Source organism: Ruditapes philippinarum, unplaced genomic scaffold (genome assembly GCF_026571515.1).
Source record: "Ruditapes philippinarum isolate M1 unplaced genomic scaffold, ASM2657151v2 ctg1187_1_1_1_1, whole genome shotgun sequence".
In the NCBI taxonomy this organism is placed as follows: Eukaryota; Metazoa; Mollusca; class Bivalvia; order Venerida; family Veneridae; genus Ruditapes; species Ruditapes philippinarum.
This window is the reverse complement of record NW_026859078.1, coordinates 49,963-74,894: the sequence shown is the minus strand read 5'-3', so window position 1 is coordinate 74,894 and position 24,932 is coordinate 49,963. Positions and strand designations below refer to the sequence as shown.

The following is a 24,932-nucleotide window of genomic DNA, read 5'->3' as shown; positions in this document are numbered from 1 at the left end:
CAGTGTAGATTCAGTGAAATCTTGCAAATCATCACATTCATTATGAATTTTTATACATTTCTTAAATTCTTAGAAATTTACAATTTATAAACTCTTCTTTAAAGAAAACTGTGAGTCTATGGGAAAATTTGCTGGTCACAATAACACTTCATAAAATGTCAAATCATGACTTACGACATGACCTTCAAATGAGTGTAACTTGACCTCACTTTTAACAAACTTAAGAGCATATTAAACTAATTTCCTTTTTCTCCTGAATGCTAGACGTTTTTGACATTTATTTTTTCTGTCATGCATGCCATGTGGGCAGATAACATAAGTAGGTAAAGTGGATCTAGATAATCTATGTAATACAAAGAGTATCTACACTCAAGGCTATATGATTTTTTTCACAAATGTGCCCATTTAATATTAGTTTTAAAGGTGAACATTTGAGATAAGTTTGAAGAAAGTCCTTCAAGAAGTTTTATGAGAATTTATAGTTGAGACACACCATACATGCCATTATCCACCGCCGGGGGACAAAAAACCCCGATTTTCAACAGTCTCCCGATCTCCCGCCGTGGGATCAAAATCCCCCGATTTTCAAAAATTCAACCAACAAAAAAGTTAAAATCATTTTTTCCAATAAACATAATCTAACAATAGACTTAAACAACTTTTACAACTATACATGCCTGACACATGCCTGCTCCGACACACTTCAGCTGTCAAGGAATATACAAACCAATGTATGACAATTCTCCTTTGATAAACCTGTCAATCAGTGTCAGTATGTATAGGATATCGACCGAGTACGAGGTCTTTCTGTTTAGGAAAGACCTGGTCACGAATTTTCATGTGACACCGAGAGCGCGTAGCGCTCGAGGTGTTTCATGAAATTCGTGACTAGGTCTTTCCTAAACAGAAAGATCGATGTACGAGGCCGATATCCAACTTACACACCGTAAAACTATACTTGCTTGAGCAATGGCTGATCCGAAGCATTTGATGTAATGCACAAATATTGTTTTTACCACAACGCAATACAGGTAAGCTTTTTTAAATACAATAGATATTTTGCATTTAATTTTGCTTTTCCCTTGAAAATAATAATCAAACAAGAGGGCCATGATGGCCCTGAGGTCGCTCACCTGTATATAGCCCCCCCCCCACACCCATAAGAAGATGTTTCATGCTAAACATCTAAGCTCTAGCTCATTAGAAGATTTTTAGTTAAAAACAATAACACCCCTGGGGCGGGGCCAGTTTTGACCCCAGGGCTTTTATTTGAACAAACTTTGTAGACACTTACTAGAAGATGTTTCATGCTTAATATCTAAACTCTAGCTATTTGGGTTTTTTCAAAGAAGATTTTAAGTTTTTGCTATACACATATAAGGAAAATCAATGACCCCCGGGGCGGGGCCAATTTTGACCCCAGGTCTTTTATTTGAACAAACTTTGTAGACACTCACTAGAAGATGTTTCATGCTTAATATCTAAACTCTAGCCATTTGGGATTTTCAAAGAAGATTTTTTAAGTTTTTGCTATACACATATAAGGAAAATCAATGACCCCCGGGGCGGGGCCAATTTTGACCCTAGGGCTTTTATTTGAACATACTTGGTAGACACCTATTAGAACATGTTTGATGCTAAATATCTTAGCTCTAGCTCTTTGAGTTCTTTAAAAGAAGATTTTTAAAGTTTTTACTATATACATATAGGGAAAATCAATGACCCCCTGGGGCGGGGCCAATTTTGACCCCAGGGCTTTTATTTGAACAAACTTGGTAGACACTCACTAGAAAATGTTTCATGCCAAATATCTAAGCTCTAGCACTTAGGGTTTTTTAAAAGAAGATATATAAAGTTTTTTCTTTCGGTTGCCATGGCAACCAGAGTTCTGCATGGAATTAAATTCTTTGAACAATTTTTAAAGGTGACCACCAAAGGAACATTCCTGTGAAGTTTGGATAAGATTGGCCAAGTGGTTTATGAGGAGATGTCATTTAAAGTAAAAGTTTACGGACGACGGACGGACGACGGACGGACGCCGGACGAAAAGCGATCACAAAAGCTCACCCTGTCACTTTGTGACAGGTGAGCTAAAAAGCTAAGTGTGCAATTTGTCAATAATAAAGTGAATAGATCTGTAGTAGAAGGTATTTCAAAGAATGAATAATTATGTTGATAGTATTTCGTATCAGACAATGCAGATTCTAGGACATTTGCCCTCCGGATAGTTGCCCCCCTTTTGCTGTTGTAACTTGTCATTTGTCATCTCGTGAATAGATTTTTTGTATGCCAATGAAAATATTGAAGTATATTTATTTATGGATGCTATTTTGACTTTCACAATTTTGCATGAGAGTTTTTATGTATTTAAGCACAATGAAATTTCAACAATAGGCGACAAATTTTGATAGCAAACAGTTAAACAATAAAATAGTTTAACATTTTTAAAACAGGGAGGGTTGGCAAATGTCCGCCCCTTCCAATGATATGAGGGGCAAAGATCTGCCACTGCAAAAAGCGGGCAAACTTCCGAGGGAGCAACTGTCCGAAGGGCAATGTCCGAATACCCAGCAGACCACAAAAGACTTAATATGTATATTGGTGGCAAGTGTGAGATATATGACCCGACACTATATTTTATATTATATGTTAATAAATAAGTGATTTGATATTGGCCCTGTTATTTGTCAGAGGGCAGTCGTATTGGCCCAAGGCCGAAGGCCGAGGGCCAATACGACTGACCCGAGGACAAATAACAGGGCCAATATCAATTCACTTATTTATTGACAATTTTATTAAATAACTACATGTACTTATAATATTTCACATTTAATCCTCAGACATTTCTTCTTATTTTAATTCTAACATATTTTAATTATAACAAAGAACAACTGTAAAAATAACTACATTATATCATTTTGTATGGAAAACCTACATTTTGTAACTTATATTGTACATGTACAACAAAAATGTCAGACTGTGAATGTTTAGAAACTGAGAATATTTTTTCATTTATGCAACCTATCGGCGTCTACACATAGACAGAGTAAAAACAAAATGGCTGCCATTTCCCAGTTTCTTGCAGAAATCTATATCATTTTTTTGGCCCTGCTTTATTAGCCAATCAAATTACTTCAAATGCGGGCTTTATATCTATATCACTTTTCGGCCCGGGGCCGAAAAGGTGATATAGATATTGGCCCTGTTTTAAGGCAGGCCGGCCATCGTGTTATTGAACGTGGCAGGTGCTTTTTTATAGGACTAATAATGTATAGTTATTTAATAAAGCAGATTATAAAATGTTCTAGAATAAAATATGATTGTTCATCATAAATCTTTTATACTAAATCACTTATAACTTTATTAACAATTTTAAAATCGTAATAAGTATGCTGTGATTACTGCTACATATGTATATAGTTTCATTGATATGAACTTAAACAGTTGAATGGTCCATTTTGTTATATTATGAAATTAATGACAGAAGAATCACTTTTATTACTATTACTTTGAAAAATGACGCGATTAAATAAATATTAAATGTGTCCTTACTTTGATATATCCATTTTTTATTCAAAATTTAATTTAGGGATGCTGGAATAATTGCTTAGTGCATTCAATAAACATTAATTTGTCCCGATTTTGTAAGACTTGAACATTATGACAATCATTTACATTTTATTTCAATTCTTAATTTTTGATTGCATTTCATGATTTCTTTGTCTGCGCATTGGCAGGTCTATTTTTTCACGTGTATTTCATGACCGGGTCTGTCTGACTAGAACAGACCTGTGCACGTGCAAAAGATAGACCTCATAACAGACTTTCTTTTGTTTAAACAGGTCTATCCAAAAAACTGTCACAAACAATAGAAGAGGTGTGCAATGCAGGTGCTTAACCAATGACAGCGTCCGATACTGAATGAGTGACATACGGTATCATTTTTTTTTGGGACATGTAACCCCACCTTGAGTTTGTTGTCGGCATTGGGTCTTTGAAGTTGATAAGATTAGTAGGGAAATGATGCAGATGAAAAAATAATGATCAGGCAATAGAAACTCAAAGAATCGCAGATTAGCAATGGTTGAAAATATTATTTTTTATACTATGTATTTCTTATTATGTAAATGTGATCTGTGTTGTTGCAAAAATAAAATAAACTAGCTTTGTCTCACGGTAACAAACAACACTGAGGAAGGATTGAAAGAGGTACAAATCCGTTTCAATCAGATAGATAATAAATAATACCTGTTTTAACCTTTTCCCTTATATAAGCGTGTTTCGACGGCGTTTGGGGGGTTTGAAGGGGGGCGGAGTCCCCCTCATCGCCAAGAAAATTTTGGACATGTGACCGGCTAAAAATGGCCTCAGGTCGATCGCAGAAAAGCCTTTTACTCTATCTCAATTCATTGAGAAGTTGTCGCACTTTGAAATCAGTTTTGATGGAAAAAAACAATGCAAAATAGTGATTTTTGGCAATTTTGAGACGTCCCCCCCGTTGCCATGGTAACAGGAAATTTACCATTGAGCATGCTGTTACAGAGGCTATGATGTAGTCAACATTTGTGCCAAGTTTCATTAGTATTGAAGCATTTTTTCATAGTTTCATAGCAGTTTGAACTTGTTACAGGAGGCTTTTCAATGAAAACGGCCATTTTTGGCAATATGCTCATGGGGTAAAAGGTTAACACCCAAAGGGCCAAAATAATTAAGTCCAATTCAGTACACTCCAAACAACCTGTATACAACCCTTCATCAATTACACAGTTTACATGTATACAGGTATCAAGTGACGTACGTAGTGTCTAGACTCCCTACTGCCATATATGGTAAGCATGATGCAATCGATGTGTGGTGTGAAGTACATAATGGCCTGAGTAAACTGGATTAAGATTTGTGTCAGATTTTTTTTTACTGTTTATGGAGTGCCAACGGAAAATTTTTAAGGCAGCATTTTTTTATTTCACCTTTCTATGGCTACAAAAATTCTCTGTGAAAATGTTGATACCTTTCATTTAAAGAGAAAAAACTTTGGCTGTTAAAGTATATTTATTTTAAAGATTTTGAATGCATCAAATTCAAGTTTATTTGTACTAAAATGATTCAATATATATCTGATATAAAAATAAAAATGTATTTTATATGATATACATGCAATTAATTATATTTGTTATGATATTACAGGGATTCTTATTTTATTTACATCAAATATTTAAGTACCTATGTTTATTTGCAATTGTTTACATATTATTCCTTCACACAGTTATGTATGTTAAAACTTGAAAATATCAAATGATCTTGTAGAAATGTTCATTTTCATAATAAAATGGGGGAGCATATAAAACAAATTTCCTAATTTCCTTGAACAAATTTTTTGAAGAAAATCCTTTAGGGAGTATTGGGGTTACAGAGCAGAGACAATGGAGACAGACAGACGTACTGACTGACAAACTGATCCAACACATTTATTCCAATATATCCCCTTTATTATAATATTATATTATATTTAATTTTATAAAATAGGCACACAATCTTTTTTAAACAAATGTTACTAATATCAAATTGTGTGTTTATAATAAAACTGCAAGAACTTGATCTTCATACCAATTAATCTATGACATTGGTGTACTACATATATAAATATTACCGTTCTATTCTGTATAAAAATACAGTTGCTGCTTCAAATTTAGAGCTGTAAAAGTTTAAGCGAGGGTTTTTTGATGTGAAAAGTACAAAACTAACAGAACAGATACTAAATTATGGCCGGCCTGATCATGTAACCTCAGGTCAAGTTAAAATTATCAGTCAAACATCCAGAGTTGATCCTCACTCCCAGATATGTGAGTGTACTGTCACCAAAAAAAAACCCTTATTTAATAAAATCAAAACATTTGAAAGTTTTGCAATAATCCTAGATTATTAAATGAAATTGTTAAAATTTTAATATAATATATTTTTTACCTGAGGCCCTGTCATTCTGTCTTTCTTTTCCTTTGATTTGCGAATTTTCTCCTCTTGCTGTGATTTTTTAGTCTTCAGTTCTATACAGATTGTATTAAGTCAAAGCATACATCAATTTTTATATAACATCATGTTTAATTATAACATCTGAATATTACATATACATGACCTTAAAGTTAAATAGTACTACATATTACTCAAACATTTCGAAAGTTTCAAATATTTCAATAAAAATATTCAAAACTCAATAAGACAAATAACATTAAATGTTTTCACTTGGTAAAACATGTACCGGTAATAATACATAATTATGCATTCTTTATCATAATTTATATTATCCTGAAAACCAACACAAAAATAACATGAACTAATAAGTTAAATAAAACAGACGATATAATTATATCCTAAAGACACACATACTAAATTAATTAAATAAAAGTATTGACTTGAAAAGGGCAAACAAGTTTCAAGTTTTCATTTAATTCCATGTTTCATTCATTGATGAAAATATTAATTGACTGGCAACTAAATCATTTTGACACCATAGTTTATTTGTAGTGCCAGCAGACTTTAATAACTATCACTAACTTTTAATAGGTTTGCCTTGCTTTTAGCAGGTTTGTCTTAATTTTAATTGGTTCGCTTTACTTTTAGTAGGTTGGCCTTGCTTTTAATTTGGAACAGTTCTTTTAAAGGTAAGGGGTTCTCATATCATAATACAAAAATTGCACTACCAACAGTATTTGTCTGGTTAAGCCATAAAGATGTGCAGATTGGCCTTATTCTATACAAATGGCAAAGGGTAATATCTTTGCATGTCTGCAAGTTTCATTTAGAAGATACAATGACCTGACTTAACCTGATACCCAACGTACATTACATTGACACCTGTCTAACTTGTCCAAGAATCTCTTTAAGCTGAAAATGTGGAAGCTGCAGTTGCCAAATATCTATAATAATTTTTCTATGCCCCAATCAGGGCTTGTACCCATAACCTAACACACTAATGGCCGAAGACCTTGGCCATGTCGCTGAAGTCCAATAATGAAAGTTTCCTGATATTAAACTGTTTCATTGTCCTGGTAAATCTTTGATAACAATAGAAATCATTGTCACATTACTTTAAAAAAAGTCAAATAACAATAAGCAGACATTATATAAATATATGAATATAAAAGATTATGAATGAAAATGTGTTAATTTTAGGACTATAATAACTATAAGTCATTTTGGAAAAAAAGAAAGAAAGTATACTGAGCAAGTGTTTCAACTAGACTAAGTTCCAAGGAATAACCAGAATTTTGCTAATATATACTGTTATAATATAGTTTTAGTATGGACAAATTAGTGAAATTAATTATGCATACAATAGTATAAACAAATCAAATTTATGATTTAATTATCTTAAATATTATTCAGTTGATTTACCCAACCCCCAGAATAAAAAAAAAAATAAGTTTAATGCCTTGTGAGTCCTCCAAGATTTAGTGATAACTTGTATATTTGATTGCACTTGAAGACAATGAAAAGTCTCATGAATAATTGGTAAAACTGTGTAACTAACTAAATGTCATGAACATTTTATGTGAACATACATATAACTGGATTGTTCCTGATGTTCTCATGGGCAATTACAAAACATTGAAATTTTTGTTAAGGAGGTGGGTTGTGTCAATCAAATACACAGTACGGTCATGTGAACAAATTTACAAATAATCATTATAGTTTTTGTAGTCAGATTTTACAAAAAAAAAAAAAAAACACCTCAAAAGTCTAGTTGAACTTTACTGAGTATAAAAGCAATTGAACAGCAAGCAGAGAAAATAAAGAGTTAAAACAGTGTACATAAAGAGTTAAAACAGTGTACATAACTTGGTAGTGATAGCCAGTCATTTCCCCCCATGCTATTACTATAAGTGAAAGATATTATATGATGTTAACTTGCTTTCATTTCATAATCTATTATCTGTTGTCAACACTGGCTCGCTTACAAATAATAACTGCTGTATGGGGTTTTTCCCACTTTGATTTCAAAGAATTTATTGTAAGTGAAAAAAACTTTAACATAAACAAGAGCTTTCGATAGGACATCATGCTTGACTATTCTCTAATATAAAAAAAAATTAAGTTAAAAAAGGACCATAATTCTGTTAAAATCCATGTTAAAATCCATGTTAGAGTGACCTCCTTTTATGCTCTCAAATAAGTGTGTCATAAGTAAAGTTTCAACAAATTCTTTTAGTAGTTTTTGAGATACCAACTTGCATGCAAACCTTAACCAAAGTGCAAACCTTAAACAAACTGTGAGGCCAATGTCTCAGTGTATAATAGCTCTCCTTATTCTAAGAATAGTGAAGCTAAAAATTCAAAACTTGAGCAGTCAACAGTATAGTGACTTGTCAAGACTTATCAGACTACAATGTGGTTTTAATTGCATACAATTTATATTACTAAGGCTTAGACTACCTTATAACTTTATGACTAACATTGAAGCAGATAGAATAACTTCTCTTTCTAAATTAATTTAAAATAAAACGAATAAAGAAGTACTTTCTTTTGTGTTTATGGAATGTTTATTATATTTTTGCTTACACCTAAATCTTATTTTTCTAGAAACTTGAAACATAAAATCTTATAGTTTAAAAAAACAGTTTCACTGTAAATATTACTATTATTTCATCAAAATAGAAAATATTTTGACAGCAGAATACTAAAATATTGTATTCCTGTTTTTATTCATTTCTTAAAAAACCTTTTTGTCGGATGATAAGATAGGATTTCTGTGGGTTTTTTTTTCTAATAAATCTTTGTAGAACTTGCCTCATCACATTTTGCCCAATTTTTTATCAATGACACGAGTGAAAGCAAGTTAACCATCAAAGAAAGGATATATCAATAAGAAAAGTAATAAACATGGGGTGCTAGTGATTCATTGAGAGATATATACTTCTACAGACCATTTAACAACAGATCTTTTTCTTTTTTCAAATAAATATAACTTCATTTTATCACATACACGTGTCACTTTTACGACTTCATATAAATGGTATTGCACAGCCGTGCATATATTTTGATGTGACGTCTTTTACATTATACAATAAACAATGCGTTAAGACGAGCTTAATGTTAGCGTTATACTATAGGCGTGTCAATGAAAAATAGTTCTTTTTTCACTTCAAGCGGTGTTTATTTTTGGTATGTGATAAATAAAATATTAAATTTGTGTAAGTTCATTACTAAATTTATTGAACTTGCTGAATACAATAATATTAAGCTCATCAGAGGCTCGCATAGTATGATTCTATTCAACTCATTCAATAAATTCACTATTAAACTTGCACTCATTTATTATCCTCTATGCAACTTATTTTAAAAATGTCATTTTTTTAAAATCGTGCTCTTAAAAATCTTAAAAAACTGGAAAATTTTCAACATGTCAAACCTGCAAACTTCATTCAATAAGAAAATCAAAATCAGTTGTTAAATGGTCTCTTCAAAGATCAAAATGCCCCTCAGATTTCTTTATCTTTTAAGCTAAATCAAAATGCATCAATACTTGCAAAGAAATTCATACAGACTATACACAAATATATATTCTGAGTTTCAGACTCATTTTTATAATCACAATTTATATGGCTCTTAATACACTGAAAGGAAAATTCGACAGATTTTTGTTAATTTTCATTTTAACCCTTTTACTTAAAAAGTAAACTTTAGGATATATCATGATATTTTGACATGTTATGGATATATGACAGACTTTTGTAGATTGTTAGTGCCTTAGACGAACAATGATCATTTCATTATTTCATTCGAATATTTTAAGATTTTTAACTTTTCAGACTCTAAATTTTGGTAAACTATAGCATAATCCTAGGGACATACACTTGAGCAATAAATATGCATTTTGAATTGCTGACTTGAATCTCCATATTCATAACAATTCTAGTTACTAGTAAAGAACATAATCAACAAAAACATAACATTCTAGAAAAATGAGAGGCATTTTTGACACTACAAAGATAGGAGGAACTATTTTATGTATCCAGACAGGTACATATTTTGTGCATCACTACACCAGTGTGGAATAAGATAAAGTTCAACAAGTGCAGTGTGAAATGACTGGTACCACACCTACCAACTATGCTTTTCTTCTGGGCATCATAAGCCTCAGTTCGCTCTTCAAACCGTTTTTCTAAATCCTCGAAACCAGGCGTGAAATCATCAATCTTCTGATTTTTCTCAGCTATGTTATTTTCCATTTCTATCACTTCTCTCTGTAAACATATTATTAGATCCATATCATATATATTTAATGAAATGATATTGACTTTCAAAAATGATATTGACTTTCAAAAAATGATACTGGCTTTCAAAAATGATATTGACTTTCAAAAATGATATTGACTTTCAAAAAACGATACTGGCTTTCAAAAATGATATTGACTTTTAAAAATGTTATTGACTTTCAAAAAACGATACTGGCTTTCAAAAATGTTATTGACTTTCAAAAAAATTGACTTTCAAAATGACAATGACTTTCAGAATTGACTTTCAGAAAAGAAATTTACTTTCAAAAATGATACATGTAATGACTTTTAAAATGATACTGACTTACAAAAATATTAGCTTTCAAAAAATGATATTGACCACAGGAACTTGAAATTCTATCAATATTAATGATAATATCCAAAATATACCCCCTATACTGTATAGGGGGTATATTTTGGATACTATCATTAATATTGATAGAATTTCAAGTTCCTGTGTATTGACTTTTATAAATGAAATCGACTTTCAAAAATGATATTGGTTTTCAAAAATGATATTGGCTTTTAAAAAATGATATTAGCTTTCAAAAAAATAATATTGGTTTCCCATGTTGTTTCTGTATTTATCATCAAAATTGTTTGAATAAAGTGTCAGTGAAATATGTGGCTGTGTCAGTTTTTGTAATGACATATTAAATGAAATACTTTCATTCAGTTTTGTTCTTCTTTGTTTGAGAAGATAGATTGACTTGAGGATGAATTCAAATTTTGATGATAAATTTATGACATTCTGCCATTTGAAAAAATTGACAGAATATCTATAAAGAAAACAACTGACTAAACTATGATTAAAACAGCATTACATATATCTTACATACCTCCATTGAATCCACTTCATTTTGGCGCTTAGTAAAAGACTTTTGATACTTCTCTTGTTCTTTTTCAAGTTGATCTTCTAAATCTTTAATCTCATCATCATCTGCACGTAATTCTCTCTGTAACTGGGCCCCCTGTCAAGCATATGTGAAACTTGGTTTAATAAACAGATCATTAAATAACTTAGAAACTGTTGTGCATATATAAAACATGAGTGACTCAAGGTGACTAGGCTCTCGTGACATATAAGAAACATGATAGATTTAATGGCTCATCTTATTAATGAGGCCCCTGCAAGGCATGCATAAAACACAATATATTAAATGTGGCCCCTGTAAGTCATATATAAAACATAACAAAACAAATTATTAATATTGAACAGTCTCTTGTGTTAATGTAACATAATAAATCCATTGGCAGTATAAATGGCTCATTTAAATCTAAAATTTGGTCCCTAGTCATGCATACAAAATTATTTTCTGGAGAAATATATGAATATACAGTTTTTACTATACATGTTTTTCCTCAAAATACAGTATAATAATATGAAGAAAAACAATTCTTATGAACTCTCAAATACACAAAAAATTATATAACTGCTCAGTGCCTGAAATCAACAGCATTATTTATTTAAATAAGAGATTTAAGTTATAAATATAATACTTATGTCTTAAGAGTATCAAAACCAAGGGGAGCTAAACCTTAAAAGATCTTTAAAAACTGATGTTGTAAACATATTTAAAGATCCTGTATCTTGTTATTCAGGTTTTTTACCACACTTAAGTGAAATTTTATATATGAATATAAATATGCTTCTAAAACAATTTTCAAACATCAAAGAATATGTAAAATATGTACTGCAAATATTTGTCCTCATTATATGTTATCATTAAAATATATGCATTCATTTCTAATTGAAAAATCACCTCCCTTTATTTACATGAAAATGTAAATTCGGTAATATCTTTACAAATAATGCTTTTTGGAACTTACGATATTGATAAATCTTCATTTGAGCATTTACATTTATTATAAAAAGTCCATAAAAAATTGAGTCACAGGATCTTTAATAGCACTTAATTCTATCTTTAATCCATCAAAATAATCAATCATTTAAATACTGATAAAGTGTAATAAAAAAATCTGCATACAGATATATTTGAAAATTTAATGAAAATGTCCATATAAAAATATCAAATATTAAATCACACATCAAATAAAAAACCATCTCCTTTTTTATTATTGTTCTCTTTACAAAACAACACAATGTTAGGTATAAAAAGTTATCAGTATCATTCAGATAAAAGGGAAAACTAATATCTAAACCTTAAAACGCAAAAAGCTGACAAAACAAGTTTACATATTCGTCTAGTGTACACCAAATAATACAAAATACACCTGTTACAAAAGCTAAAGGGTCCTTACTTTTGCATATTGCACAGATATGCTTTTTTTACCTCTGACCTTGAGGTGTGACCTTGACATTTGAACTACTGACCTAGTTAAAGCACTTATCACTACTTCTCATGAAGGCGAACATTTGCATAGAGTAATACTAAATTCCCATCATGCAGAAGATAATCATGCTCCGGATAAAATCATCTCCAGTGACCTTGACATTTGTAAGAATTGACTTGATTTACTTGGAAAATGCTCAGTCACATGGTGGTAAACATTTGTACGAAAGACCGGTGGGGACATTTCAACTTCATGAATTCCTGATTTCAGCTTCATGAATTCTCGATTTCAACTTCTAGAATTCACGATTGTGAATTCATGAAGATGAAATCGGGAATTCATGAAGTTGAAATGGCCCTACCAGTCTTTCGTACATTTGTGATAGAATCCCTCAGTTCATGATGTCTAAATGGTCTGTAGAAAGGACATCTACATGTGACCTTTATATTGGCCACATAAATTTGAATTTAGTGTGAAACACTCTGCCTCCCAATGAGCATTATATGTGCCAAGTTTAAACTCAAATTTTTTAATGTAGGCTTTTTCTCTGCCTTCTATGTCAGGTTGCTGTGGACAAAACTTGATGCTGCAAACCCACCAGCCATATGGGTTCCCATTTTAAAAGCCATTTGAATATTAAAGCATTATTGAAAATAACTAAAATATTTTCACATCTGTAAAAAAGCCTGACAATACAAGTTTACACTTTGATCTATATTTCACATACAAGTAAAGTCAACCTTACATTGAGCTTCCAACCTTACCCATACCTCTAGTTCATCATACTCAGAGCTAGTATCTTCACTTTCCTCCTCCTATCATATATAAAGCTTTATCAACATTCATTTACATTTTCTTAGTAAAAGAACTACACTCTAGAAAAAGTAATTAATAAACTCTGAAGTTTTGTTATACAAAAACAAAACAATGATGTTTCTTGCATGTAGTAATATTTTAAGTAAAACTTGAATTATCAAATATTTTTATTTTGTCATTTTGCAGTCATATGCAATAAGTATAAAAGTAACAATAACATTCTTTCTTAAGACTTATTAAATGAGTTAAATGTCATAAATATGATATTACATTCTGTAACCAGGTAACCATGGCATAGATATTTAGCAATATGAATTTCTCATTTACAGTGACATTGTATACATATTTCTACTTCTTAAATACAGAACAAATTGTAAAATTGTAAAAAAGACCTATTCATTTTAAAAATGTCACAAAAACAAGATAAATTTAGTATAAAATCTACACTCATTCAATATCCTCTATGTACATGTTTACTCATTTAAGAGTAATAATAATAACAACTTAATTCAAATGCAACGTTCTTTCAAAACACAAAAATTGCGACATTGACTTTAGAATTAGAAACTTTGATGTAACTTATGTTCTATTCAATAAACTACAGCAGGATTGAACTGACCTCTTGACCTTACAAAAAATTATTTTTCACAAGAACATTTACATTACTATAACAATCCTTAATATTGTTATGTTCATTTTATTTTATTATCCAAATTAACACAAATTTACATGCATGTTAATTACCTTCACACTGAAATCACAAACAGAAATTACAAAACACAGATAATTCCTCAAGATGACCCTTTTTTTGTACATAAATAAAATTGGAATACAGATAATGGCAGGCCACTGCTATAATTGCCAGACCAGCTTGCACATCTTCTAGGTTTGTTACTTTATACTGCTGCTCAAAGTTTGTATTTTGATTTTGAATTCTGTTTCATTAAACAATGGATAGTTCCATATTCTATGACAGGAATACCTATCCCATTACACAAATTTAACAACAATAAATGTTAACAGCATATAAATGAGTTAGCAATTTGGAAGATAACTTGAAGTATATTTATTCTATGTACAGAATACAATAAGTTGTCAGTCCAAGAAATTATTGAATATAATATGTTAGCTGGACTATCTATAATTATGATAAAATTATTCCTATAATCACAGAAAATTTAAGCACAGTCAGTGTAAAGTAATATTGTTACTTAAGTGTATTAAAAGATGTATTTTATTTTTTGTTTTAGACACAAGTTTTCTTTTTTTAGACATGAAAATTAAAAGATACATGCAGCTGTCAGAATTCAATACCTACCACTTCTTCTAACTCATGTAGTGTTCTCATCTGAATAATTGTAGGATTTGATGAGTTACAGTTAATTAACTTTTTTTAATGTCATTAACTAAGCCTTAAGTCCGGTAAACAGAACAGAACATATACTATATTTCTGACTTGGGCTCACTGACATTTAATAATAAGGCTAACCAAATTTCTACATAGTAAGATAAAGGTAAAGTGTTATTAAAAATGTTTACAGTTCATTAACTGAGGGTGATTTGTTACTAACACTATTTCCAAGTAACGAACTGGTGGTAAACTGTTAATAAAAATTGTTTCCAAGTCACAGACTGTAGGAAAATTGTTATTCAACATAATTTTCAAAATCATGATTTGAGAACAGATTGCTATTACCAGAATGTTTCTTAAGTCATAAAATGAAGTTGAATTGTTATTAACATTGCTTCCAAATCATAAACTTAAGGTAAATTGTTTTAACATTGCCTCCAAATCATAAACTGAGGGTGATTTACTGAATTGTTATTAACATTGTTTCCAAATCATAAACTTAAGGTAAATTGTTTTAACATTGCCTCCAAATCATAAACTGAGGGTGATTTACTGAATTGTTATTAACATTGTTTCCAAATCATAAACTGAAGGTAAATTGTTTTAACATTGCCTCCAAATCATAAACTGAGGGTGATTCACTGAATTGTTATTAACATTGTTTCCAAATCATAAACTGAAGGTAAATTGTTTTAACATTGCCTCCAAATCATAAACTGAGGGTGATTCACTGAATTGTTATTAACATTGTTTCCAAATCATAAACTGAAGGTAGATTGTAATTAACATTAATTTTCAAGTCTTAACAGAGGATGAACATGCTTTCCCTAAATTGAAATAAAAGCTATTATATTATACAATAAACTAACACAGAAAATATACCAATATGTCATTTGAAGGCTATCAATTTGTTCATGGGATTTATCATCACTTGGTCAAGTGTTAACCATATAAAATAGTTACACCATTCAATATTAAGAGTTTGTTACTTAAGTGTTGAATTTTAGATAAAAAAGGTTAACTGATTTGCATGATTGACTACAATCTAAAGGATTGATATTTTGTCATTTATGAGGGATTAAACTAATAGTAAGTTTAACAAAATAGCTAGCAAAGGTGTTTAACATAGTATGCAAAGAGAAACTGGATCTAAGAACCATATAAAATGTTGTACAAATGCATTTATAAAACTAGTAACAAAACTGAATGCTAAACAATATTGACTGCATTAGATACTCTTCATCCTATACAAACTAATCTAGTAGATGTGTAAAGTTGTAACTACTATATACAGGTGCTAAGTGCTATATACATGTATTGGCATTTTAACTATGACCTACATGTCTCATTATCCATATAATATGTATATTTTTTAACCAATTAACCTGCTGGAACTGAAAATAATTTGCCATTGCCACCAGTATAGAGCCATGTCATTCTAACCAGACTCTAGACTGTTTAAAATTCAGGTAAGGCCAATCCATTATGCAAATCCTGCAGGTAAAGGGTCAAAAGAGTTATCATTACCTCATTAGAAAGTGTTATATGGTCCTGTTTTCCCTGTGTAATAGTGGTGTTCATCTCCTGCATAAATTTATGATTGTCTGCCTTGTAATCCTCTAGTTCTTTAGAAACAGAATTCTTCCTCTGTTGTACCTCAAGCCTATAGTTTATAGTACAATTAGTATTTTATATATTCCTACAATCTTTTTGGTATTTGGCACATCATTTTGCATAATAAATTTGTCACATAAACGACAGAAGTGTAATAAAATCATTTAATAACTAGATGCCCAAGGGCAACTTGTCGAGCCCGCTGTCACATCTGACCTTGAACTTTGACCTAGCAACACTGTTCTTGCATGTTACACGACATCTCAGGATGTTGAACATTTCTGCCAGGTTATTTGAAATTACACCAGCTAGTGAGAGAGTTATGGTGTGGAAAACCTGTTTGAGACCATCTTTTTTACATTTGACTCTTAAAGTATGACATTGACGTTTGACATAACCACATGAATCTTGTGAATGACACACCCTCTTATTATTGTAAACGTTTGTGCTAACTTATTTAGGACAATAAAATGGATCAAAAACCAACACAAATTTAAATATCAAAACATGTTTTGCTTTATTTAGCTTCCTCAGTTGATACATAAGTTATTTGAAATTCTGCTTAATAATGACAGAGTTAATGACCCTGACAAGCATTATCCGGAAGAAGGTTTGTCTAAAACGCAGAAGTTTTCACTAAAAATGTCATAATTTGCTTGTATCATTCATGTATCATACCTTTCTTTCCTCTCCTTGGCCAGCTGCTCCCTGTACTCTTCCACTTGTTTATTCAGCTGAGCCATTACAGCCCTGAAAAATAAAACAATTTAATAAAAGATCAAAAGTTCGGCCAACTTAAATTAAACTTAAATTGTGATAAACTTTTGAAATTAGGTCCACATTAAATGTAAATACATTATAGCAGGCTCAAAGTGTGCTAAATTTAAATGAAAATTCACTGACATTAATGAGTATATAATTGAGCATATATCATTATTTTAAAAAAAGGGTCCTCAGATGTGAATCAGACATAGAAAAAATACTAGTAAACAAATTTTTACACAGAAAAAAGAAAAGTAGGAAAACTTATTAGTTCAATTTTTTGGGTTACAGTGTAACAATTTGTAATTTAATTAATTACAAAGCTATAATAATATTCTGACTAATTATAATTTACACCCAATCTATGTTATTACACTGACAATATACTATAGAAAAACGCACAATAATAATTTCTCTAAGAAAATTGACATTAAAATATGATACATGTTTTAAAAACAGTTTTTAAAACTATTTCCGGCACAAGTAACATACATGAACCTTGTTTAAAAATTTATGCACCACTGGAAGTTACTAAAGAAGTAAAAGATTTTAATGCAAACAACAACAATTATGACTCATACACCTAAAACAACCAAAAAAATTATTTCAATAAAGCTTTTGCTGAAAAGCAAAGTATGAATATTTATGTTTGAGCATATTCAGCTATTGATGATGTTTTCAAAGCAAGGTAACACAAATATCACATGTAATGAAACTTTTTTTATCTTCATTTATCCTAAGCTTGTTATCCTAAACAATTGTTTTTTTTATGCTTGCCCATAATGTAATTTTTCAGAGGCAAGGGTAAACAAATCATAGCCATAACAAATGATTTTTTTTTTAATCTGGAAAAAGGGGGTAAAACTTTCAAAAAATATTCATCTTAGATATGTAGGCAAGCCAGTTCTATTATAGTTACACATATTTCACAGCATATCTTCTCATACACCTAATTCAAACACAATATTGATTGGTTAAATTTACACATTACATATACATATGTTATGACATATAATCACACAACTACACGTAGATTCTCACGCCCTCTCTTCATCATCCATTAGTTCTAGGGCGGCCTTTTGCTCCTCTGTTAAACCCGGTGGTGAGGGAGATCGAATACTTGCACGATGTTTTAATTCATTCTCCAGTCCCCTATTTTATTTTACCATTGAAATAAAAGTTAAATTTGGTATGTGACATGTATTTGTCTATTTTTTGCAAACTTGCCACATAAAAACATAGAAATAATTTAATAGAAATACGGTAACTGAAGTGGAGGTCTACTAAATTTAGATTTATTTTTCAAACAGTGAGCATACTGATTTGAACCAAGCTAAATCAAGGGTGAATAAAAGGGAGAAATAAAAAGAAAAATAAATATGAATGTGCTTTGTTCCCTAATTGGTAAAGCAAGTTTACTCAGCTTAAAAAAAACATAATGATAATCTCTTAAACAGGATCTGCCCACAGGCCGTGTGCTCCACTTTTCTCAATGCTGAATAGTAAATAAGCAACAAGGAAAAAGTGGATAATTTTGAAAACATGCTTAGTAGACTTACCTGCCCTTGATAGTAAGCAAATATTTTGAATACCTTACGGTTATTGAGGAAAAATGCTAACATTCTAAGGGAAATAATTAAGCAAAGATTGCTTTCAGGATTATCTTCCCCTTAGAAATGCATTTCGAATTTGAAAGTGACCAAGTTTTCTCTTAGTTTAAAGTGAATATATATCTTTTTTTTTTTTTCATAAATGAATTTTTGTTTAATCAGTTCTTCTGCAATGTTGTCATATTCTGATAGTGAACATGTAAATCAGGTTTGATAGTTTCTCAGAAAATAGACTTGAACAAAAAAAAGGTTAAAAAGAGTTTTAAAATCTATGATAAAAAGGGCATAACTTGGCATAAAACATTTTTAGATTTATCTGCCTTTTTAAAATGTTGTTCTTTTACGATTATAAACAAGTAGACCAAGTTTGAAGTTTAACAGAACAAAAAGAGGTTAACCACACTGAAGCCAATGCCTTCAAATAGTGGATCTAAATAGACGTTACATTTAAGTTTTGAAGCATGCTAATGTATCATGTGTGCATAAAAGCTGTGCTTGATGCAGAAAAAAAAGAGCAGCAATGTTGTTTCACTGACATTGTTATGCAGAATTTTCTTGCCCTCACTTGATGCTCTATTATGATTTTGTAAACATAAATGTAAGAATATTGTGAAATTGCACTGTTGGTAAATCCCTGTACAATTAAGTCTTTTACTTATGTTAGAAGGCAGAGCTATGCTATGCATTTATCTTGTAACTTACTTATCTGTTTATAAATATAAAGCTAGAACTGTGTCCATAGAACTTCAATGCCCCCCATATCAAATTTTATTGTCAGTCCATGAATAGATAGCCAGACAGATATACCAGGTAGTGGAGGGACATAATAAAATACTTTTTTATATCTAAACTATGTAATGTGTATTTCTATTAGATATCAATTTTTAAATCGCTTTTAACAAATCTTTGCTTACTAATATTTGTCAATGTTTAACTTCAGCATAAATATATTTCATAGTAAATTTATATACATTAAAGTGAAGTGCAATATGAAATCAAATCTTGAAAAGGAGGTGAAAGGGGTGTGTTGTAAATAGCTTTAGAGAGGCTTACAAATCACCAGTGAGTACATCATATACATACTTGTGTGTTTCTCCAAGAGTTTCTATATCCTCTAACATTTTAGAGTTCTGGCCTTGCATTTCACCTACTTCCTCTGCCTTTGATGACAAGTTACGTTTCTCTGCTTGTAATCTGTAGTAAAAAAAATACACAATAAATATTGTTGAAATACAATTTGAATTAAGATCGTCTTACTGTAATGCTTTCCAGCCAAAAAAAATCCAACATCGGCCAATATCATAGCAAATCAGTTATTTCTGGAATGTTATTTTTTCAAAATCTTGGGCATTAGATTATTTTCAATCACTCATCCTTCATCACATATGTACTAAATTCCGTTTACAAAAAGTTAAAAACTATCAAATACTGAAGATTGTCGAAAATAACATCCCCGAAATGACCGAATTATTAAGATATTGGCCAATGTTAGAAATTTTTGGGAGGAAAGCATTGCAGTAAGACTACCTTAACTTCAGTAGGAAAATCATAAGAATGCATAGTTTTGTGTGTTTTAAAGAGATTAATATCAAAGAATTTAAATTGTGTAGCAAACAGTATAGTCTAATCAGACTGTGAACATGTTCACAATGATATAAATATAGCTCTATACTATTGGTATAGACCAATCATTTATTGCCTCTTGTATGTCTAGAGAATGAACCTATAAAAATACCCATGTCTACTGACCTCCACTTTATGAATTCAAACCCTTAGCATGATACAGGTGACTTATTTGGATAAATACAGCATGCACAAAGTCATTCTTTTTTAACCCTTTACCTGCTGAAATTTATGTAATGGATTCGTCTTTCTTTGACTTTGAAACAGTCTATTTTAAGTAGACGGGATTTCAATATCAAAATACAAAACAGTACAGAGCCTGGTCAGACTGCATGCAACCGCATGAAGGCCTGGCTCTATTACAAGTAGAGAAACTGATAGCGAACAGCATGGATCCTGATCAGACTGGTGGCAAAGATTAATCAAGACTAATCACTTTGGATTTCAGTAGGAAGGATCTAGCATCTAGTAGCATCTCTATCTTAGGTAATAAATATGAAGCAGTCATTCATATAATAATGCTTTAACATTGCTATAGTTTATATAAGTATTAGTTCATATAAGTATATCAATATGTGCTTTATCAATAATCAGCAAAAACTTCTAGAATCAGATTACAGGTTCAAACACTTACTGAGCATCAAGGGCTGCTACCCTCTCAGCATCATCACTCCTGACATCCATCATCTGTTCCAATTCTGAAACAGTAAATCATAGTCTATTTATAATGCATAAAATAGAAAGAAAATATGAGCCGCACCATGACAAAACCAACATAGTGCATCTGCGCAGTCTGATCAGGATCCATGCTGTTCTATATCAGTTTCTCTACTTGTAATAGGGTTGGTAAGCAAACAGCATGGATCCTGATCAGACTGCGCAGATGCGCAGGCTGGTCTGGATCCATGCTGGTCGCAAACGCACTATGTTGGTTTTGTGGTGATGCGGCTCAATTATGTACAACACTAAAGGAACTCGCCTGAGGTCCTAAAGCTTAAAAACATAAAATTTGAATTTCTTACACAGGTCAGCAAAAGCATCTTAAACAGAAATATAGAAAAAAAGATAATAAGGAAATATACTCAGGATTAAATTTAAAATTGTAGTTTTGTGATATTCTTAGCCAGATTTGAGTAAAATGTGTTGCAATCCTTTTTCAATTTTTGGTAAATTTTCACAATTTAGAATAATTATTCCAGAAAAACGAAATGAGTGATCTGAAATTATACACACAAGGTCTATAGAGTTTGGTGTTTGGTCTATAGACCTACTGGTACATCTATTATTGTCAAAAAATTATTTCCAGTTCCATCATGTTAAAAAATCCTCAATGGAGTCCCTTTGATTAACCCTTTCACTGCCATAGGGACGGCTTATGCAATCCCAGTTATTTTCGGCGTTTTTGCCATATGGACGGCCTTTTAGCCATTTCTCATAATAAATAAATAGTAATAATAATAATTAATAATAATAATAATAAAAATGATAATAAATATAAAGAAAATTATACCATCGACAATAATTATTATTATACTCACAGATTTGGAAACATATATAATTATTATAATAATAATAACAAATAATAATAATAATATTAATTAATAATATAGTAATTTCTTAGAAAACCCTCTGGCAAATAGGTAATCATTAAAACAATAACCCTCTGGCAGCGAAAGGGTTAATACGGCTGATTATGTTGAGTTATGGGTCAAAGATATAGATAATTTGACCTATGAAACAAGTCACAAGTTTCATAAAAATACTGTTCGAACTAAGTACATGTATTATGCTCAAAATAACACCAAAGCCAGCTTCATTATTCTTCAAATATCAAAGCTAACAATACAAGAAAATAAATACAGTATAGGAACAACTAAATATATTTATATACATGTATGAATCAAACACTTGAACTTTTTCTAAAAAAAAAGAAACAGTGAAGATTAAATGACAACTTTATTGTGCATATATACTTCAAGAGACAGGAATGTACTTTTAATGTAAAACTAGATTTTTTTTTATTGGAAAATTGAAACTTATACATGCAGAGCTCTGACAAAAAAGGGGGAAAAGCACTATAGAATGTAATTTTCAAAGTGTTTTAAAATAGTTAATACTTATTTCCCTTTTATTACATTCTTAGTTATGCTGGAATTGTGATAGTTTGGTGGAGTAAGATATCAAGCACATCCAGGCACTTGTGTATATTGTAAAGTGGCTAAAGTTATATTTTGTCTAATGAGAAAGAATTTCATTTTACAAATTCTGCAGTATATTTATTTCATTTGTCAAATTCTGCAGTATATTTAATTTATTTAATCCACAACAACTTGTAATTTTTTTAATATTCCCTATTAATTTTGTATCATATTGCTCTGCATATTAAAATTTCCCAACCCCAAAGAAAGTTATTTCTTTAAAGTCAGCTTTAAATTTTCTTTAAAAACTATCACTCTTTTCCCCTTTTTGACACAAGACTTTTTTAAATTTTATAAATGTTGAATAAAAAATACACCTTAATAATCATAAAAATTTCATAAAAAACTAAATAAAAAAAGTGTTTTTGGGGGCTTATGTTAAACCCAAACTTTACCTTCTGCAAAACCTTTCCCTTTCAAAGTCAATTTTCTTTTTTTTTACAATCTCTTTTTCCCCATTGATAAAGAAACAGTAATTTAATCATCTCTTTGTTATATAATATTTAATAAACAGTTTACACCCTTTTATTATATTTTAAATGTAAATATGTTCATTTCATTCAAAATAATAACAATTCTAATAGAAATATAATTTTCAAGAATCATAGTGACAGTGCAGTTTAGTATCACTTTTGTTAATATGCTATGATAAACAGACATGAACAAAAATAGTAACTGTTAATCGGAAAAGGTTTCAAATTTGCATTATTATTGCAGAGACAGTGTGAATCTAAAATGGCCTTAATGTTTGTATCATGTCATAAGAATACAAATTAACAGTTAAACTCATTCAAACTTTATGTAAATTAAAAGTTTACAGCAACAGAAATATTCTGATAATAACACAGAAGTCTGATATATATGAAGTACAGATATAAAGTAGAATCCTACCCTTTTTAGTTTACTTGTTAGTTGTTTCTCATTTTCTATAAATTCTTTCTGTAATCTAGCATCTTCAGCTAAAATTGAAGCTCTGAAATTGAAAGGAAATAGGTTCACAGTATACTTTTGAAAAATTTTATTCTTATTTGGTATTAAGTATTTATGGTTTGTAGGTAATCAATTGCTAAAATAAGTCAGGCTTAAACTTTGTCACTGTTAATTTATTGAATTTCAAAAATATTAAAATGTTTAACATTAACACTTACTCTTTTGGAAATAAAACTGATTACTGCCTTTGCCAGCTGTAAAGATTGTTAGCCTACACATCTGCACAGTCAGACCAGGGTCTGAGGCTATGAAGAAATTTTCTAAGCTGAAACTCAAATCTCAAGTATTTGATTGGTCCAAAGTTTGCAAAGAGTTGTACATGAAATAATAATCCTGATATTTGAGAGACAGCTTAGAAAAATATTTTATAACCTCCAGCCCTAGGCTCCATACTGCTGACTTACTAACATAAAACCATCATCTTGATACCACCAAAGTGATAATGGACAGTTCCAAAAAATGGAAGCTGGATACATCTTCTTCAAAAGTTATAAAACTTTTATTCCGAGTTCTGTCTCAAATCTTAGGATTTTCATTGGTTATTGTACATTCTCTGGCAGTTTCTGACCAATCAAATACCTGAGATCAGAGTTTTACCTGGGAATAATAATAACTGTCATATGTTGCGGAGGGATGGATATTCTGATCCAAACCGCAAACATATGTCAGATATTTTTTCTTGCATATTCTGCCATTAATTTCTTATGTTTGAAATATTTTACCTCAATTAGATATTTGTTCATGGAAATTCAAGTCATTTCGTCCATAACTATTTTCTTACAATAGCGTATGAATTTACAACTTAATAACAACGGTGAAATGATGTCATCCTAAGCACATAGTTCCCTTCTAAAATGACATCATTTTAACCCGGTTCATTCATAAAATGCGCTAAAATGATGTTGTTGTATGACACGCAACTCATCTGGCACCCCCATGCCAGATGAAAATGCCGGCATGGGTAAAACTCATAGAAACGCCAGTCTGCTATGCAAGAAAATTTCTTTATTACCTCGGACCCTAGTTAAGGGTTTAAGCAGACTAGAGTGAAGATTTCTGGTCAGACTATTGTTAGAATATAACAGTTAATACTTATTATTATGGATAACAATTAAAGTATTTAGTAAATACCCTTTCTGTCTTAATTCTTCATTTTGTTTGAGTTGTTTCTGTAACTGAGCAGTCAAAGCTCTTTCCTGACCTTCAAGCTTGGCCTTTGATGTCTCAAATCTACGTAAACTCTGTAATGTATAATGCTCAAAAATTATATACATGTACAGGAACAGCTGTAACACTTTTATCTTGTTGATTTAGGGGGAAAATGTTTATTAAGTTTGGATCATTTCTATAAGCTGATAATGAAAAGTTGTTTATTGCAGGAGGTAGACTTTCATGTATTTTA

General features: G+C 30.7%; 1 protein-coding gene across 1 annotated transcript in view; it reads right to left on the bottom strand.

The window, feature by feature from the left end:
- The window catches only part of LOC132755124 (myosin-11-like), a 49,727-nt gene that overhangs the window by 14,106 nt on the left and 10,689 nt on the right, over positions 1-24,932 (bottom strand). The window contains exons 10-19 of the mRNA XM_060745922.1: positions 24,662-24,771; positions 23,359-23,513; positions 22,936-22,953; positions 20,977-21,040; positions 19,803-19,913; positions 17,026-17,097; positions 16,261-16,396; positions 11,111-11,242; positions 10,100-10,238; positions 5,962-6,041 (exon numbers count right to left, since the gene is read on the bottom strand). Of these exons, the coding sequence (XP_060601905.1) occupies positions 5,962-6,041; positions 10,100-10,238; positions 11,111-11,242; positions 16,261-16,396; positions 17,026-17,097; positions 19,803-19,913; positions 20,977-21,040; positions 22,936-22,953; positions 23,359-23,513; positions 24,662-24,771 (1,017 nt within the window). The remainder of the gene's footprint in view (positions 1-5,961; positions 6,042-10,099; positions 10,239-11,110; positions 11,243-16,260; positions 16,397-17,025; positions 17,098-19,802; positions 19,914-20,976; positions 21,041-22,935; positions 22,954-23,358; positions 23,514-24,661; positions 24,772-24,932) is intronic.